Below are 20,131 nucleotides of genomic sequence, written 5' to 3'. Positions count from 1 at the left end.
GAAAGGGCCTATCCTGTATGAATGAATGTTGCTGTACAAGGAAAATAAGATGTATATCATGTTTTTGTGTCATTCTATATTGCTAATCTCATTGTGGGGTGAAAAACTGTAATAGGGAATAAACACAGAATTCTCTTTGCTATGTAAACAAAAATGAAGGTTGTACTTTAGTTTTCCCAGTTGAGCTCTAAACCCAATTATGAAACTAAACCTAGAGCCAAACCTAAAACCTAGATACAGAGTCTGCACAAGTTATCAACTCTAATTCCCTGTGCCCAGTATAATTACAAGACAACATTTGATGCATCTGCTGAACACTTAACAGGTGACCTCTTGGTTAATCCTGTATGTGGTATTTACAGGTCTCTGCTCTACTTTAGTCTATAGAATTATTTTATTATATATGCAGCTCTTCCTGTTAATTTTTCGTTTATTGTTTATTTCCAGCTTCTCCTTCTCCAGAGGCCACTCAAGAAGCTTACTTTGAAAAAAAATAAAACCATGGTAAGAAGAGCCCAGCGCTACATCAATTGGTGGGTACACCCTACATGGTCGGTAAATAAAAAGCAGTGAATTCTAACTGAAAGGCTTTGTCTCAAAAGTCAACCAGCCTGCATGAAATTGCGAATGTTACATTTTCACTCTGAATCTGTCTCCCTAGAATAAGTGGCTGACTTGAACGATACATTTGTTGAGCAGACATCTTACCATCACTGTTGATGCAGACCACCTCTGGAACCTGAGTGCCAGGCCCACACTGCTTCTCATTGTCTGGTATGCACTCTTCTAGTCTCGCTATTCGCCAGTCATAGCAAGAAGGCTCCTCACATGGGATAGCTTCTAGCAGATGAGGGCAATTTCCTGTCCCTCCAGTCCCTCCTGTGGGTTCATTGGTGATGGACCTCTTCCTTAATTTAAAACCTGAAGTGAGAGTAAATATAGTAATTTAATATTAAAGGTAAAAAAGCCTTTGTATCTGCCAAAATCTGAACGAAGGGTTCTGTTCTGAGTGAAGGGAATGATGGGTGAAGAGCAGAAAAGAGGAGGAAATATGGTACTAGGAAAGAGAAACTGAGAAAGGAGTGAAATAAAGGTAAAATTTGCTTTACACCCATTAATTCATAACACTGTAATGCACAAATCTTTTAATCCAATAAGCATATGCATCTAAGTCTTTCCTAAAGAAGCATGTATGAAAAGCAAAGTGTAAGACAGAACTAGTGAAGAGGAAGGTTGGATTTACACGTTGTTGATGAAGTACCTGGATTCCTCTTGTCTCACTGTCAAGGTGCCTTTGCTCACTCTGGGTATGGCTACACAGCAAAGTCATTTCAGAATAACTTTGTGAGCATCTACACAACACAACCACTATTGCAAAATAACGAACGGCTTATTTCAAACTTGGAAAACCTCATTCGTAATTAAATGTTTTGGGATTGGGATGTGCAGACAGGGAATAGGGGCTATTTTGAAATAAAATATTCCAGATTAGTTTATTCCAATATAATTCAGCTGTGGAAACATAGTATTTTGCATTAGAGCCCCTGGAAGCGCTGCTTATCTGAAATAGGCTCTATAGTGTGTAAACACACTATTTTGGAATAAATTTAGCTTATTGCAGGGTTCCTTGCATATTAGACACACTCTAGAATAGCTTATTTTGGAATACAACTCTGGAATAAACTATTCTGGAATAACTCTCTGCTGGGTAGACATACTCCCTGAGAAATGAATTCCTGTTATATTGTGAATGAATATCAGAAGGAAGAAAAGGACCAATTCCTATCATATTCATAGGTGAATATGGATGCAGTCCTGCATCTGACTATTGTATAATAGTACTAGACATGGGTGTGATTAAGTGGAAGATCCCCAGGTATGCATCTGTAATTGTCCAAATGCAGCTCTGCTCCTGACACTAACTGCAGAAAAGTTAGAATCATGTAGGGGTTAACTAGAGGAACACAGAATGAGAGGAAAGCTGGTTATAAATACTGGTATGGGAAATGAAAATGCTAAACAGCACATTGCCACTTATGCCTGAGCTAATATACAAAATACATCATAATGTAGGGAAACAAGATTGGCAAATATGAACATCTGAGTGATACCTCCAAGCATATAGCTGTTTATTATAGAAGAAAGTATAATATTTCTCTATGTCTGACCTATTCAGCTATTACAGATCAATTCAAGACACTAAAACAAATAACATGGGGTAGCATATTACAGATCTAGAACACCAGGAAGGAAATGCATCTCCACACTGAGTACAGCCCTGCCAAATTCATGTTTCCTTTCTGGTCAATTTCATGGCCAGAGCTTTTCATAGTTTCAGCTATTTATACCTGGAGTTCAACAGTTTTGTAACCATGCGGGGGGCTGACCTAAATCAGGATTGTGGGGAAGGGGTCCCAAAATTACCACCCCCACTTTTGTGCTGCAGTCTTTGAGTTTCCTGCTGATAGAGAAGGTTCCCATAGCTGATGAAGGGTACAATCTCCCCGATGTTGCTGGGAGTGCCCCAGTAGGGGCATATAAAGACAACCTCCCTAAGAAAAATGGATGCCTGAGCACTGGTAGAAGCCCCAACTCAGTCACCTTGAGTCCTGCAAAGAGCCACAGGGGTGGAATCTGCACGTGTGGGCTGTTCTAAAACCACACTGGAGCAGTAGGAAGCAGAAGCACTGAGCCTGGGTGCCCTGAATCCTGACAGTAGCCACTGGGTAGAAGCCCCAGGCCCAAGCTGTAACCATGTGTGGGGGGCGGGTGTGGAACCTTGAGCCCAGGCTAGAGCCATGAGGGGCAGAAGCCATCAGCCTGGAGCTGAGGCAGGGGATGGAAGTCCTGACCAGCTCTGGGGCTGCTGCAGTGCAGAAATGAGGTTGTTTCACCCTGATTTCTGTGCTGCCTCTAGAGCTCTGTCACCTTCCCACCAAGAGTGACCATGAAGGGGAAGAACAACTCCTGACCCTCTCCAGTCTGGCTGGACTAGCAGATAGGAACTCCTGGCTCCCAGCAGCACGAGGAGATCAGAGTTCACAAGGAAGGACTTATTTCCTTGTCTGTGACACATTTTCATGTTTGTGAAATTGGTAGGACCCAACTGAGTCCCAAGAGTAAGCCCCATAACTACAGTGTAGCTATTATACAAACAATAAATAAGAGCTACGGAACAGATTGTTACAAACAGCTGATCACATGGACTGAGGTGTAATTTCATGCTACAGCTATGGTGCTACAGATGGCATTTATTTGCTGAACAACCTCTATCTACCTATCACTGAGGAAGTGATGGAGCTGTTCCTTAGAAAGATTTGCAATTCTCAGAAATATTAAAACCCTGCTGCTTACATGGAGCTAAGAGCTGGTGGGCATCTGCCAAATTTACCGCCTTTTACATTTTCTCTGTGTTGAAATGTTGACAGTATATGTTAAAATACATGCAAATTAAAGTGTAAGTTTCCTCAGATCCCTATCTTCAAGTTAAAAAAAGTGCCAAAAAGTGAGCTGGTGGCCTCAATGTATTGTTAGCGGACAAATGTCCAAATCTGAGACACAGACATACCCATACAAACATATATCTAGCAAATCTTATCAGAGTTTGCAATCAAGGGATGCAACTGGTGACTAAGATTGCTTTTTCATCTGTGGTTAGGATGTGAACCTTGCTCTAATGATTCAGACCTTTGATACCTTGAGATCTAATTATTGCAATATATAATACTTGGGGCTACACTTTAAATACCCCTGGAAAATGAAATCGGTACAGAATGCATCAGCCTGATGGTTACGTAGGGTGTGAAGGGTACTCTGCAAATGAAGATCCTGCTCTAAAATTTGCATTAGTTGCCTAATGGTCTATTGGTGGATTTGTAAGGTGGTCTTCCCTTACAAATTCCAGAATGGTTTGAAAAGTTCCTACTTCAGAAACTGCTGCTCTATTTTTTTTTCCTTCCTGACACAGCTACACCTGTGATCTGGAGACATTCAAGCTGGATCCACCTCAGTTTAAGAGGAGGCCTTCAACTTTGCAGTAATCCAGAAATAGCCCAGACTTGTTAACCTACAGAAGTTATGAGGAAGTCCAGTTCTTTCCCAAGGCCTTTGGGGAAGGAGGAGACCTCTGATAGGAGGTACTTAAGGGTGAGAGTTTTGGCTGGTTATTTTCTGATTTTTGGAGGCTGTTGAATGCTCTCTTTCTGGTTTAAGTATGAGTAAGTCATTGTTTAAAAATGAAGTATAATGGTTTTTGAAAAAGAAGAAATTAAAACGTGTACATACCCTTTTTGGCTTGCTGGTCCTCACAGTTTTCATAGGTGCATGGTCCCCAGGCTGACCAACCTGACACTTCACATTCTGTTGGACAAGGTATATGGCACAATTGGGTAGTGCTGGGTACAGGTCCTGTGCACAACTTCCGACTCACAGGCTTGGAAGCTGTATACGACAAAGATGATATTTTTAACACTTGCATAATGCTCTGCCTCAAGTTGACACCACTACTCTTTGGGCAGGAAGTTTCCCTTCTCATCATTTTATTCAGCTGAAGTGAAGGTAGAACTACTCTTAAAAAATAAATCTAGTGAACTCACTGCATGGACTGAGTCAAACCAGGTTATGTGAGATCAGGAAGATTCCACAACTACTTCAGTATTCTCTAGGACCTAACTCTTGCAGTTAATGAAGGGAGTATATTATTACAGTAGTCCCTCACACTGACCCCATAAAATTCAATGTTCCATTCTCTTATTGAGTGCATCTTGACTGGAACAGTTAATCAACAGAAGTTGTAACTTAGTTATAACCACTAAAATATGAACACTTAATAGTAAATCAAACCAGAGATACTAAATTTGATCACTGAAATATAATGATTATAGAGTCTATTTGCTTTGACCCTAAAACCCTCTCATGAACACAGAAAACCATACTCCTACAGAAGTTGTGCAGTGTTAGCGTTAATTGGTGCAAGGAAAAATGTTTGTAGCATGTATTCTGTGCACAGCTTTTTTGATCTAGTACAAAGGGATAGCTGTTTTAATGTATTGCTTCCCACAGTGTGCAATCACTCCACCTTAAAGGAATCAGTGTGGGCAGCTCTATTTCTTGAGGACCAGGTAAGGTCAATAAGAGGACAGAACCACCATGTTCTCCTACATGGAGAGCAAAGATACAACCTTTAGTAAGTTATAGGCCAAGCCCTACCATCCTTCTGACACCTTGGCACAATGGAATTCACTTTCTTGCATGTTGGATATATGTATGCATCTGTCTCCAATTGAGAAACACATTACTTTATTGCAATGTACTTCGACCAATAACTCTCAAGAGAAGATCTTTCATAATTCAGCTCCCTACAAAATACTTAAACCTAAGTACAGAGCAGAGATCAGCCATTCAGATGGCCTCTGTCTGATTAAAAAGATGTGATGCCCCAAAGTTAAACATCATGACTCTACTCCTTAAAAATTGTGCTTTCAGAAAAGAGTTTAATCAATTAGAACCCTGTTGTCCCAGCATTATTCACCTTAAGTGGTACCTTATGCTGCCAATAGTCACACTGATTACAACAATTTGTACAGTACTACGCAGAGGACATATTGGTGGTAGAATCAGGCTCTTGAGGATCACAGTAGCACAGCAATAACAGGTTTGATGAGTGAATTGTGTGCTATGAAAATAGTGGAGTGTCTTATTCACATGTGTGTGTTGTATCCATCTGCTTCTGCCTGCCAGACCCTTCACACGAGGCACATCCCTTTCGGCCACAGGCCCATCAGTGGGTTACTAGTAGCTATATTTTGAGAAGTAAGGAATGAGAAGGCAGAATCCCTTTGTATTAACTTTGTACACAGTTTAGTACAGCTTTGCTCCATGAAAAGAAGCTGCAGTGTGCAGCAGGTAAACAGCTATTAAACATACTCCAGAACTCCCACAGGCATTTTCTAACACAAGACAATTCTGGAAAGAATGATTTTTAACATATGCACAGTGCCATGGTGAGGCCTAAACCATGTGACACTGAAGGCTGCATTGGCAATTTTCCAGAAGCCTAAAGTCTGTTCTTAATGTGCATGATCAGCAGCATAATGTGCATAACTTCAAGCAAGAATAAATTTAAACAAACATAGATTTGCATGGGATTGTATCTTTACTGGACAACATTTAATAAAAATAGGCATTAGCAAGTCATTATCTTCGAAGTTGAGGTTCTTATTTCTTTCTCAAACTGACCTTGAATTCATTGGGGACTTGCCTAACCAAAGTCAGAGTAAGAGAGTCATTTGTGACTTTAAGGCAGTGACACACTATGGAGACCTTGTGAAGCCCTAGTAGGAGTACAAGGAGCATTCTGAAGAATGCCTCCCAGAACATGCAGATGCACAATGGTAGGGTACCCAATGCAACATTCCATCCTTAGGTGCACCATGATCCCTCCAGTGTACCTGTCCTTCTCTCCCCTGGTACTTGAACAATAAAGTCTGTTGAAACTATCAGCCACTTCACTCATTCATCTAGAACAGTGATGTCCAAAAGGAACTTCACAATTGCCACAGCCCATCCCATCCCACCCTCACCAATCCAGGAGCCCCTCTAGAGCCAGGTGTCCCTCCACTCCAGTACCACCCCTCCCCCTGAGATTACTAACCATAGACGCACTGCAGTCCCTGCTCCCACTGCCAAGTCCACCCCCGCCATCTCAGTCACTTCTGTGCGAGCCACGCACATGAGCCATGGCCACACAAGCCATGACACGGCACAGCTGGAGCTGCATGGTGGGCTGCAGCTGCCAAGGCTGCAGGAGCTGCTTCTACCACTGCCACCACACACTTGTCCCACCAAGTGGTGGGGTGCACATGTGGAGTGGGTGGAGGGTGCTCCATGCGTGCTGTTCTGCTGAGCCACATTTCATCACACTCCAGAGCCCCGTTTGCCACATGTGGAAAATGGGGAGCATACTGGACACCATGACTCTAGAAGGAATCTAAAGCAAAAAGTGCTACAAGGGACATGTAAGGAGTACATATAACTCTCTTCCTCAACACCACACCATTTCATGCCATCTTGTTGACTGATTTTCAGTGTAATTATGAAGAATGAAGTTAATAAATCAAGCAAACATATCCCCACTCAGTTTTGGTCTTATTTCCTTTGTAGTGATACTGTGGTGGAAAGCACGCTAAAGTGACGCACAGTATGAATATGTCGCTTATTCACTCACTACAACTCAACTTTGACAAATTCCTTCATGTGTAGAAGGAGTAAAAATTTCCAGGTAAAAACTTCTATTTTCTGCTCCAAAATGCAAATTTGAGTCCACAAACATTTTGCAAACTTGAATTAATTTCAGTAAACTGTCTTGACCAAGACAAAAAAAAGTAGAAAAACTCAGAGAAACTAAAATGAACCTTTCCAACATTATTGAAATGAAACATTTCTGATAGGAGGAGAAATATTCACAATGGACTTACGGACTATTTGAAGAGGTGACAGCAGTGCTACCTCTCTTATAGCCAAGAGTGGGGCATTCACCTGACCTGAAGGTGACCCAGGGTCCGGATTTCTTCTTGGAGCTTCAGCTTGATCCTGTATTTTTGCCTTCCCAAGTGAGTCCTCACCCACAGGCTGAGGGCTACTCTTGGGCCAGGGGGCTGCTGTCAAACTCTCCTGTTTTAGCTGTTTTACTTTCTATAAATGTTTACTGGAGCAGTGCCCAAATCACTTGGCTAAAGGTTATAACTGGTGGGGGAGGGGAAATGGCAGAATGACTTAGCGGTCACTTCCTTTGTTTTTACTAAAGCCAAAGGAACCAAAAGACTATGGTTACAATGCGGCACTCTGTTAACAGAAGGCACTATCAGACGAGATTTTCTGACAAAACTTCTGTTGACGGAGTGAGGCCACACACAAAAGTCAACTGAAAGAGCTCTCTGCTCTGTCGACAGAGCGGTGGGGCTGCCCAGCCACTTTCTCAACAAAACAGACACCTGAAGCACAGCAGACAGCGTTGCCCATTGTTCTGGATGCCCTGTCTGGTGGGAGATGCCCCTGACCCCCTGCAGCTATTTTGTTGATGGAATCTATCTACAGCAGCATTATGTCTCATGACTGAGGGGCAGAACGCTGCCAGCGATACTGCTGAGTTTTGCCAACAAACTGTAGACAAAACGCATTGTGTGTGTGGACATTCCACTGGTTTTGTCAACAAAACCAGCTAGTGTAACAGTAGCCGAAATGTTACATTTTGGGTTGACTGAAATATTTTGGTTTTTACATTAACTTAAACCCCACCTACTTTTTGATTCATGAAAAAAAAATCCAAAAGATTGGATTTTGATTGAACCTACATCTATTTTTCAAAAGTGTCAGCAAATTGCACAAGTACTTCTTTGCACAGCATTGCTTCCTAATGTTCATCCCTAAAACACTGTTTTAGCTAAAAATGAGTCAACAGTAATAGTATCTGCAAGAAACTTCTCTGGGCTTCACCAGCTTCTGATACATCCCAAATAAATGTCGTGTGTAGAGCACACAGCAAATGGCAGAACACAGCACTGTGCATCTTTGTGTGTAAAAAAGGGGGATTTCTCATCCATTGTTTCCCCAATAATTCCACCAATTCCTCACACGCAGCTAATGCACCCGAAACCCTAGGTAAGGTTCTGCTAAAGTTTCATCAGAGACAGCTAGCTGAAAAATCAACTGCTAGTAGAAAGTCTCAAAAAGTAAAAACTGAACCAAAAAACTGTTACTATACCCTTCTCTTGCACAGTGTAATCTCTTTTACATGCCTCACTTTTCCCTCAGAAAACTTCCAGACCATTTTACTAGCTAAGTAGCTAACTTCAGTGGCTTTACTCAAGACTTACACCAGTGTAAATGAGATCAGAACCTGACCTTATTGTTTGACTTGAGATGACCTGAAAGAAACTACTGGATACAGAAATTCACAGTCAAAATACATTTCATTGCTGCCCTTTCATATTTTCTTTTTATGTTTTTGTGGCAGAGGTTATGAATGAGGGTGCTTGTTTTTTTCTTGCCTGTCATCGGTGTCTGAATCAATAATATTGACTCAAGTGGGCTCTGTGTGGTTTTCAGATATTTTACTCAAATTTTGGATGCACATTAATTAAAAAACAAAAACAGAATGTGTTTTGCTAGCAAGCTCTCACTTTCCCCCTGCCAAACCAGGAAATTAGGTTCAGATTTGGAATGACTTTAAAGTTCAGGTTCGGAAATTAAACAAACAAAAAATCCTCACAAAAACATACATAAAGGACCACTATCATTTTCTTTAATGTTTTCTAAAAATCTAGACGTTCCCCTTTCCCCAAAAGTGAGATAAAAAAATCAAGAAAAAGTGCTTTTCTGTGCTCACTTCTGGGCTGCTAACTCAGTGTGCGGAGTCGCAAAGAATATTGCCTGCTAGGAAGTGCCTGGAAAATAATTAGCTGTAGCCTTCTCCTGAGCTCTTTACGGGACACATAATTCACTGGAGAAGTTCATACACCACAATACAAGCCTATGAGTATGTGGATTCTACAGTCACTACATTTTAAACGTTATCACCAGAAAAACAGTCTCACTTCTTGTGTTAAACCATGGGCTACTTTCACCAAGAATGTGAACCAGCTCTGTCTCTGGCAGAGAATCTCATTTGATCAGTGTGACCCCAAATGGGATTACAGGCAGAGTGGTACTGGGGAAGAGGTAATTTACTGCATTGTTTGGGCTGCTCCTGCAAATAGTGCCAGGAAGAACATCTGTATATCCGTGCCCCAATAAGAGCACACCATTTTTTCCAAGACACTAGTTTCTCTACTTTCACAAGCGTAGAGGAAGCAAGTATTATTAAATAAGCCAAACTAACAAAATTGAAGAAAGATAACAGTGCACATTTCCTAATTCATTTTCTATAATGTATGTGCTAAAATTTATTGCCAAACTGTAAAGCTATCACTTCAGACTCTGATCCTGCAAACAGGTACACACCTGTATATATGCATGCATGTAAGAAGTCGCTTTCAGGTCAGTGGTTAGGTACACAACTATACTTATCTTACAGGTGGGTAAAGGGAAGCATGGAGAGGCTGGTGATTGCCTAACGTACACAGCAAGTGAATGGCACAAGAAAAACTCGTAAGCCTTAATTTACAGTTCCCTGTGGTAACTACTACATGTGATGCTCCTGATCAATTCATAAATTTGTAATTTCTGAAATGAAGATAGTAAATTTCTAAACCTTACTTACAGTAAAATAAACCCTACGGCTATGAGTTTGGGTTTACATAAACATACAAAGTTCAAATTCTTACTTGAATTATACAAATATTCTGAATCAGCAAAATAGCAAATGAAAGTGGATATTTTGGAAGAGCAAAGAGAGTCACAGCATTTTAGGGCCTGGATGGGAACTAGAAGTGAAAGATATTTTTATCAGAACATTTCAAAACAGAATCACAGGATCACCAGGCTGGAAGGGACCTCAGGAGGTCATCTAGCCCAGCCCCCTGCTTCAAGCAGGATCAACCCCCACTAAGTCATCCCAGCCAGGACCTTGTCCAGCTGGGATTTAAATACCTCGAGGGATGGAGAATCCACCACCTCTCTAGGCAACGCATTCCAATGCTTCACCACCCTCCTGGTGAAGAAGTTTTTCCTAATATCTAACCTATACCTTTCCCTCTTCAACTTCAGACCATTACTCCTTGTTCTGCCATCTGCCAACACTGAGAACAGTTTCTCACCCTCCTCTTTATTGCTTCCCTTCATGAAGTTGAAGGCTGCTATTAAATCACCCCTAAGTCTTCTCTTCTGTAAACTAAACAAGCCCAAATCCCTCAGCCTATCCTCATAGGTCTTGTGCTCCAGCCCCTTAAAACACTGATAAAGGCTTGGCTTGAGTCTGTGGTACCTGTTTGCATTATAGATCTGATACTAGATGTGCAAGTATTTTGCACTCATATTTTTTATCATCTTGAGCATTATGAGTGAGAGCCTACAGATACAGAAACAAACTATTTTAGAGAGAACAAGACAGAGAGACTTTTTATCTATGTAGCCAGCATAGCTCTTCCAAAGGGGACAGTCCCTCTTTGCACACTTCTGATTGATATGTCAGGTAGAAGGCCTTAATTACCTACCTGTTATTTCAAAAGTGATGGATAGAAGTGGTGCAGCGCTAGCCTTCGACGTGCTCTGTGACTGACTTTCTGAAATAACAGGGAAACACCACTATGAGTATGTGAGGATGGAATTTTCCAACTCAGCCTTACTGAGACAGACTTAGCTGTTTAGGAACACAGGGCTACATTGTAAGTAGTTCCCCCCTGCGGGTTGGTGGGATTTCCCCCTCCTGTTCTTGAATCATTGCCTGGGTTGAATCACATCCTTTAAATTGCTGTTGTAAGGGTACACAGAACCTGCTTTATAAAACCCCAACTATTTAAAATCTGTCTTCTAATATGGAAACATCCTCAGAGCTTTTAAAACTAAACCCACTTCACCCCTAGCTTGAGCTCTTGAAAAGTGTTCTCATGTTTATGCATCCCAAGACTAGTTACATTTTAAACAGCTATTTGGGGCCTACAGAGATTACCTCCTGATGGGCTCTGCATATTCCTGTCACATTACGATAAGAACAGATTTCACACCAGCCTCAGCCAGCAAAACTTCACAGCTCACCCAAATGCTGATAACCACTCTGAACTGTACACTGTTGCTGATTTTATTGTTGGCTCTCCTTAGCTTAGAGTTTGTCACTCTTTACTTCTAAGGCAGCGGCCTCTAAGCATGGCCCCATAGGAAAATTGCCAAGAGTCCTGGGTCTCCAACTAATTTGTATTAAATGAAGCAGACTGAAGACTGCTTCCCCTATAAACATGCAGGTGAAACCAACGTTACGTAGACATCTCAGTACACAATGCTCCGTCTCAATACTGATGTGGATGCTGGGACTGGAAGTCTCCACAAACTGCAGGGACACATTAAAGATGGCCTATGCTAGAGAACTCTGTAGGATGCAATGTGACCACCTCTGTTCTCAATACTTAGCTATTCATGCCCAAGTCAAGGATGTCCCTTTTCCTAAAGTGTATGGCTGTATTTCTTTATGGTAATGTAAATTTGTTGCACAGAGCTTCATAATGTATAAAAATATATTCCATGAAAATTGTGGGCTAAATGCACTTAGTATAATTTACTGTCTTAAAGGATTTCTAAATTACTAATAAAAAACAAAAAGCAGTCAAGTAGCACTTTAAAGACTAGCAAAATAGTTTATTACGTGAGCTTTCGTGGTATTTTGCTAGTCTTTAAAGTGCTACTTGACTACTTTTTGTTTTGATAGTGTATAGACTAGCACGGCTTCCTCTCTGGTACTAAATTACTAATGGGTAAGTCATTCCTTTCCAGGTACTTTTGCTGCTGTGGAATAATGTCTGCTAATGCAAATTACTTACTGAGGTTTTGCTCTGCAAAAATGCTTAATAATAATAATACAGAAAACCTTTGCCATTTGTGGAGGATACGCTCCTGAGACCACTATAAATAGAGAAAATCGGGGGTGGGAGGTGGGCATGACCATCCCAAGGCAGGCCAGGGTGTGTGGCAAGCTCCATCCTGCCTCCCTCTTCTGCTTTCCTCCCAGGCCACAGGGGTTACCTGGGGCAGAACCTCGTGGAGGCAGCAGTGGTTGCTTCCCCTCCTGCCCTGCACTCACCACATGGGAGGCGGGAGCAGCAGCCTGCTCCATGCCACACCACCCTCTCAGCCTGATGCACTGCACTATTCGGTAGTGCTGGGCAGTAGTCCCTCCACTGCAGAGAAGCAAGGCACAGCAGGGCCAGGAGGGCGGTGTGGCATGGTGCAACATGGAGGAGCAGGCTGCTGATGACCACATAGTGTGTGCAGTGGTAGAAGTGACTCCTGCAGCCTGCACCACCTGGTCCTCAGCATCAGGTAACTCCCCCATCCCTTGGTGGGTGGAACTGACAGCTGCCACCACCCCTCCAGAGCCTCCTGAGGCCAGGTTCCTCCCGCTCCAAGGCCAGGGGATTGGATGTAAGGACAGGGCAATAGCAGAAAAGGGCAGGACTTGGGGATGGAAGATATTTGTGAATATGGAAATATAGGTCTTCTTTATAGCTGAACTCGGAAAATTATTTTTGTGTTTCCTATCAAGCGTATAATTTTTATTACCCACATTCCACAGATGGGATCTTTTTTCCAAAAGTCACACATGAAGTCTGCGGCAAAATCGGGTACTGAATCCAAATTTCTGAAATCTTATTCCACACTCCTTAACCAGAAGGTCATCCTCCCAATTTCATCTCCAGTATATTCTTGTATCTTTTATACCCTTATTAAGTTAAGTATCTGCTAGTAAAATAACTACTTTGAAAGAGATAAGGGGCCTGATTCTTCACCCACTTACACTGGTGTAAATCAAGAATCACTGGATGAAGCTCATAGACGTAAGTGAAAGAAGACTAGGGGATAAGCTTTCTCTTCTCTTTCCTATGGAAATGTAGAGGCTGCAATTATGAGAAACTTGGTGTGTTTAAAAAACAAAAAAGCAGTCAAGTAGTGTGTTTAGTTTGGAGAGCATCTCTTCATATAGATACATTTTTCCTGTTTCAGTTCTGGTACTGCAAACCCACACAAGTATGATAATAAGTTAGGAGTTTTGCACAAAAACAAGAACTCTACCTGGAAGTCAGTCAAACTGATGTATTTTGCTTGGTTTCAAGAAAAAAAACAAGTTTAGTGCTCTTTGTGAGCCATATAGACCCTTCACATACATATTTCCATGTTGATTTTACGCATGCATTTACTTTTTTTCTTTTTTTAGGTGCAATATATGCAAGCACAGAGAGATTAAAATGATTTGCATCAGGTCACACAGAAAATGTCTGGCAGAACTGGGACCAGCAACCAGAGCTCCTGACTCCAAGTCTTGTATCTTTCTTACCACAAGACCGTCCTTCAGTTAAGACTAACATTTTGCAGGATGTCTTGTGAAAAGCTAGCTAGCTCAGAGTAAGGTGTGGACATTTGCAGAATAAAGAATGAAGCAATCCCTCCTGGAATTAAATATTTCCACTTCAATTACATTTTAAAAAATACATCATCGTAACCTATAATGAAATAAGACACTTGTGACAGAAGACAATGGAGGTCGAAAGGCGCCAGCATGCTGAAGTGTTCGGTTTTCACACTAATTCAATTGCAAGTGAATGAAATTTACCTTCTTTTTCCTTGAGGGTATTTAAGTAGGAGAGGAGATTTTCATTAGCTTGCACACAGTACACCTCACGGGTTTGAATTCCACCTCCACAGAGAGCAGTCTGATTCCCTCGTCTTTTGTCCTGTTGGCTAAGTAAAGGGTCAACACGACATTCTGTCCATTCTGTAGTTCTCCAGCCATACCTGAATCAAAGTAATTGCAAATCGGGTAAATTTGAAACACATGAAGCCACATAAGTTAATATCTGATTATATGAGGTTAAGTGCCCTAATATTTCTGACTCGTTATCTAGAAGAATCGGTACCCCAAAAACCTTTGTTTTACAGATATGCATAAGATTTGGCATTCTACATTCATTTGCCTATGTTCTCATTATTTTGCTTTTGGAAGGGTTAGATTTTGGAAAATCTTGATTTAAGTTTAGTCAAAGGAACTTATTATTTTACCAAAAGGAAGAAAAATAATGTTGCATGGAAAGAAATCGAGTTTTGTGCTAAAATCTGCCAAACAATTGGTTTATGATTTGTGGCACTTGTTTATAACTAGACAGCTGGAACAACAGAACACAGAATAAAAATAAAAGAAATGGGAATGCTGAGAAACAAAAGACCAGGAAAATAGAAAAAAAAAAATAAGGAAAAGCATACAATTTACTTCTGAGAAGAAGCACGAAAATTTCTCATGCATATCAAGGCAAAACTATAATTTTACTTTTTTATACTTTTTTTTCAGAAAAATGATTTCAGTGGGTGCCTTTTTCATGAACAAGAGTAAAATAGCTTCTTTGCAGTACTGCATCTCCCCCTGCAGAGTACTGATGAATGATGAGAAGCTGTGAACTTTCTAATTAGTGAATGCATAGGAAAGAAGATCTGTGCCTCCAAGTTAAAACTCCAGCCAGAGTTATGAATTGAAAGAAATGCAACAGGATTCTCTCCCCCACAAGTATTTTAGGCAGGTATCAAGGGAATCATTTCCTGATGCTGCCAGAGATGTAGAATGGTGATATTTCTCCTCTTCAAGGAAAATGATGTTCCATGGTCAAAATGTGCAGATGAAAAATGGCATAACATCATATGCCATTTCCCCAACAGTTCTTTTCAGGAAGATAAAGAAAAAGCATAATTGTTACTGCTAAACTCAATTAGATGCTAATGATGAATCTAAAGTACTTGCTGTCAAAATTTCCTACATTTTAAACAGAGCTAATTTATTTACTATCATTGTTAGCCTTTCCTCCTTCTGGTTTAAGGCTCAGTCTTGCCTTCTTTAATCAGCCTGAAGTCCAAATGGACTCAGATAGGAATTTGACTGCTTGAAGAATACACGTCAGCTTCTTACTATGTAAGACACTTGGGAAGTTAAGCGTGTCCCCTATTCTTCAAACCAACAATGATGGATTTTAGCAGAATGGCTCCGTTGGAAAAATCACTACTGAATCAAGTACACTTACTATGCGCTTAAAGCTTGTTCCAAGTTGTACATAAACTGTATTAGTGTGCACACAATTGTTCACATTTAAAAAGTCAGCATTTACAAAGTCACGTATGTTATTTCTCTGTATTTAGAGCAGGAAGTAGATTCCATACAACTTAAACAACATAGAAATGTTAGTGGGGTTGCTGAATATGCATACAGATAAATCACACCTTAATTATTCTTTCAATTTACTTGCACTGTTAATCAAATCACTATCAATGTCCCGCACTCTCCCACAGGAAGTAAAATGTTCATTCTGGTGAGGTGGGGTATACATTAACACTTACGTAATACACGGTGCCACACCATCTCCTTGAGAGCTACACTGTTCTGTTTCCTCTAGTTCTGGGCATTCACTTCCATTGCCAACAGGAAACTGCTTAATGGTCCGTGTTCTTGTACGATTTCCTTTAGGGGAGGTCATATCAAAACATGTTTTGGAACATGGGCTCCACTCAGACCACTCTGACACTTGGCAGTCTTTACTGATCACACAGGACTGGAAGGTAATTGGCAGCGTGTCTTGTTGGCAAAAGCTGTAAAAAGAGCAGTAAGATATTAGCCACCTGTTCACAAGCTGTTATGAATCTCTGTATGAATATGCTATTCCCTGAACTGAACAAAGAGTACACTTAGAATTTTTTTTCCTGAAAACTGTGGATTATTTTGAGGCTGAGTTAGGTCATATCTTGCAAGCCCTCACTCATACAAAGATTTAAGGCTATGTCTACACTGCAGAGCTATTTTAGGATACCAAGGTATCTGGAAATAGCTACTCTGCATCTATGAAATGCACCCATTATTTCAAAATATTTTTGAAAATAACAGGCGTTCTATTTTGGCATACCAAGGGATACCTTGAAATAGTGCAGTATATTGAAATGATGGCACCAAATCCTGAAATAGACTATTTCGAAATTAACTCGGAATAGGATATGCAATTTACATAGTGCAAATTGAGTAACTTATTTTACGTGTTGGGTGCAGCCTGAACTTAGCTTAACTGTCCAAATAAGAATGCTGTCAATAACTGCTGCTGGATATGGCCAATCAAATACTGCATAGCACACTGCTTTTTAGGGGAGTGGGGATGCAACAATTTTTTAAAAAAAATACTGGGCTCAAACATTAAACTTTGCCTACACGTCTCCACAATCAATGAAAATGAATTAGTTTGCTAATCACTTTATTTGGTTTGTTTGTTTGTTTTTAGTTGCATATTTCTTTCTTTGAAAAAATGGAGTTATCAGCATCAGAGATGCTCACAATGTGAAAACGGTTGATCAGACAGTGCTGGCTCCTCCTCAGTTGCAATTCATCACGTACCTTAAAATATAGTTATAAATTCATTCAGTGCTTTTGCATGTAAGCAATTGGCAGCAGTGAAAAAAGCAAATATGTGTTTCGGTGTTTTTAAAATACTGAAAATATCACTGTCATTATGTAAGTCACTGGCATACCCTTCCTAGGAATACTGTGTTAACGACTGAGTATTTTATTTAGCAATAGATACAGGGGGGAAAAAAAAGAAGTGGTATCAACTGAGATCAAGATCTTAACATGATTTTTTTAAAAGAACTGAAAACATTTATGATGGGTAGATTAGGGATGAACAGATTTTATATGACTGTGCTTCTCCTTCAGCATAAAAGAAAACTACCTTACTAACTGATAGGGAAATATGAAAAGCTTCCAGGGGGAAAGATTATTCTCTAATGGAATATTACGAGATTTCATGCACATTCCTTTGAAGTATCAGGCACTGAACTATATGGACTGGTCAGATGGGGTACAGCACTTTCTTTTTTCCTCACAGCGGGTACATATGTATTAATTCTGTATGGAAACACTTTTTAATGACTGAACAACAGCCGTATTTCATGTGGGTTCTTACACACAGAGTTTCTCCATTCTTTTGGATGAAAGATATTAGACTAGCAATCCCCTTCTGAGCTCCCTAGTGACACTGTTTGGCACTTTTCTTGCAACTAATATTAGGGTGGAAATTATGCATAAAAGAGCAGACAAACAAATATACCCTTCAGCCATGTTTGATCAGGGGAGATTTTAATTAGGAGCCTAGTTTGTAATGAGTTCATGCACAGAATGACTGTTTAACTACATAGCAGCTTTGGTGCTAATCAGTAGCAGAATAAAACTTAATAATGGAGGAGAACAAAAGATATACCTAATCCATAAGGCTAGGATTCAGTTCTGAATCTCCATAAGTGGAAGACCAACAAAGATGGCTGTAAATAACCTTTTTACATGGTTACTATTGGCTTCTTCAGGAGCTGGTATAGCTCCTGGAGCAGTATACAATAATCAGATGTTGCTGGTGTCCATCTTGGCATAGGAGAGAGCAGCACTAAATAGCTTTACCTCATACATCCTCTCTTCATTCAACCCAATCAAGTCGCCAGTGAGCTGACCTGCAGCCCAGAATACCCAAGAATCCCTGGAGTAGCCTACGCTATAAGTACTTCCCTCAGGTCCCCATTCTGTCCATGGCACACTCCTACACCCAGCTGGCAAGGGGGTCTGCATAGTCCTAGTGTCTCTGTCCTATGCAGTACCCATCCCATCAGGCTTTGGGGCGCTCTCAGCATTTGTTCACTTGTATAGCAACACACTGGGGCTGAGGCAGAGTCCAGAATCCTACTGTGGGAATTTACCATTTCAAGTAGGATACTGGACAGAGTTGAGAGACAGAGACAGAGAGAGAAAAATATGTGAGAAAAATATAAATATATTAAGGGTGAACTATAAGGCAAAAGGGAAAACTGAGCTGAGCCCTGACATGCAACCTGAATGCCTACCGAGCAGGCAGTGGGAATATTCAGCATCAGCAGAGGAGCATTTTTAAAAGGTATTTTTCTACTTTGTAAAATCATCTGAAATTTCTTAGTTTACTAAAGACCTCCCTAAAACAGACTGTCCTGTGACATCCCTGAAAATACGTAGTTGTAAATTTACCATGTGTCCTACCAAAATCAAGTAGCATGGGTCATCATTTGTTCTTCCGTCTTAATAGGCCACATCCTGACATTGACCTTCACACAAAGCTTTCATAATGTTGAAAATTCTGTACATGTGTGCATGGCAGGAGATGGCCCTTAACTAGCTTTCCCCTTGACTACAAACTGCATGAACAAGACATTTCATAAATATGAAGCTCCATGTTTACAATCATTTCCCTTTGGGAAAGTGAATGTCCAAATATGACCTCTAGACTGATGTCTATGGAAGTACAGCTGAAGATAGCTTAGCTGTAATTCTATCATGTTAATATTCCTATTGTGTGATTTTTTTTTTAATAGACAAAAGAACAAACATGACTAACAGGGCTAAATGACAAGCAAGTGGTTAAAAAGAACATAAAAGGATCAATGTTTATAGCTACTATAAAAGAGATTACTCCTTCATTTTTATACTAGCACCTTCCAAGTAAAACTGTAAGCCAACAGATAACACTGAGAGCTTTATATTAGCTGGTGTTATTTAGCTAGATGAAAGAACTAAAAGCAAACTGACTCACTAACTGATTTTCTTATTTAAATATTTAGATCTTCACTTAAACTATTGACAAATAACACTTGACAGCATAAATCTTGGTATGATTTTTTTTGGTAAAACAAATATTTAACATTTGCAGGCTGCTGAAAACTAACAATTAGTAAAAGAAGCAGGATAAAATCAAATTAACTGCTCTATCTTGCTTCAATATTTGCTTTTCTTTCAGCAAATTAAACAGACTATTACAGCTAATTGCAAATTGCCACTATCAAGATTTTTCTTTCATTTTGTAAGCAGTAGAAAAAGACATACTGGATTTCAAGAACTATAAGTCTCAATACTGGACTCTGACTAAATGAGGAGCTAATGGAGCAACATATTTACACGTCCAAAGTCATGTATTCCTTTAAATAGGCTCAATATAAAACACAAGTGACTGACGTAGCTCTGATCCGTCTGAAATTTGAGTTGAAAGCCTGTTTTTCAGCTTTCCACCTTCTATTCAGACACATCCCAAATTAATTGAAAACAAACTAATTACGTTAAATTTCATGTGTTGCATCTTTACCAATCTCCGTTTTCCTGGAGAATGTGGAGATACCACCCCTGAAGATTCAGAATTTGTCTTCTGTTTTTCAGAGATTTTTCTAGTACTTTGTTTGGTTCTTTTACAGCTCCAAAGCAATTTGACATAAGAACTTCAAACTTTTCTCCTCCAAGAGATTTGATTAGATATTCCTTTCATAAGTTCCTGAGGGACTTCATGAAGATATTTAAAAATGTTTATATAACATAAACACTTAAATAGCACACATTGCACATATACACAGAGATACAGGCTCATACAGAAGTGTGTGTTTGTGATTGTGTATGTGTAATTTT

General features: G+C 40.2%; 1 protein-coding gene across 1 annotated transcript in view; it reads right to left on the bottom strand.

Annotated features, from left to right (window-relative positions):
• Positions 1 to 20,131, bottom strand: part of THSD7A (thrombospondin type 1 domain containing 7A) — a 489,942-nt gene that overhangs the window by 169,011 nt on the left and 300,800 nt on the right. Inside the window, exons 5-8 of the mRNA XM_074984678.1 lie at positions 16,021 to 16,269; positions 14,255 to 14,436; positions 4,285 to 4,440; positions 709 to 921 (exon numbers count right to left, since the gene is read on the bottom strand). Of these exons, the coding sequence (XP_074840779.1) occupies positions 709 to 921; positions 4,285 to 4,440; positions 14,255 to 14,436; positions 16,021 to 16,269 (800 nt within the window). The remainder of the gene's footprint in view (positions 1 to 708; positions 922 to 4,284; positions 4,441 to 14,254; positions 14,437 to 16,020; positions 16,270 to 20,131) is intronic.

This window comes from Carettochelys insculpta, chromosome 2 (assembly GCF_033958435.1).
Source record: "Carettochelys insculpta isolate YL-2023 chromosome 2, ASM3395843v1, whole genome shotgun sequence".
Taxonomy (NCBI): domain Eukaryota; kingdom Metazoa; phylum Chordata; order Testudines; family Carettochelyidae; genus Carettochelys; species Carettochelys insculpta.
Note: the sequence above shows the minus strand (reverse complement) of the source record. Positions and strands in the feature narration are given on the sequence as shown.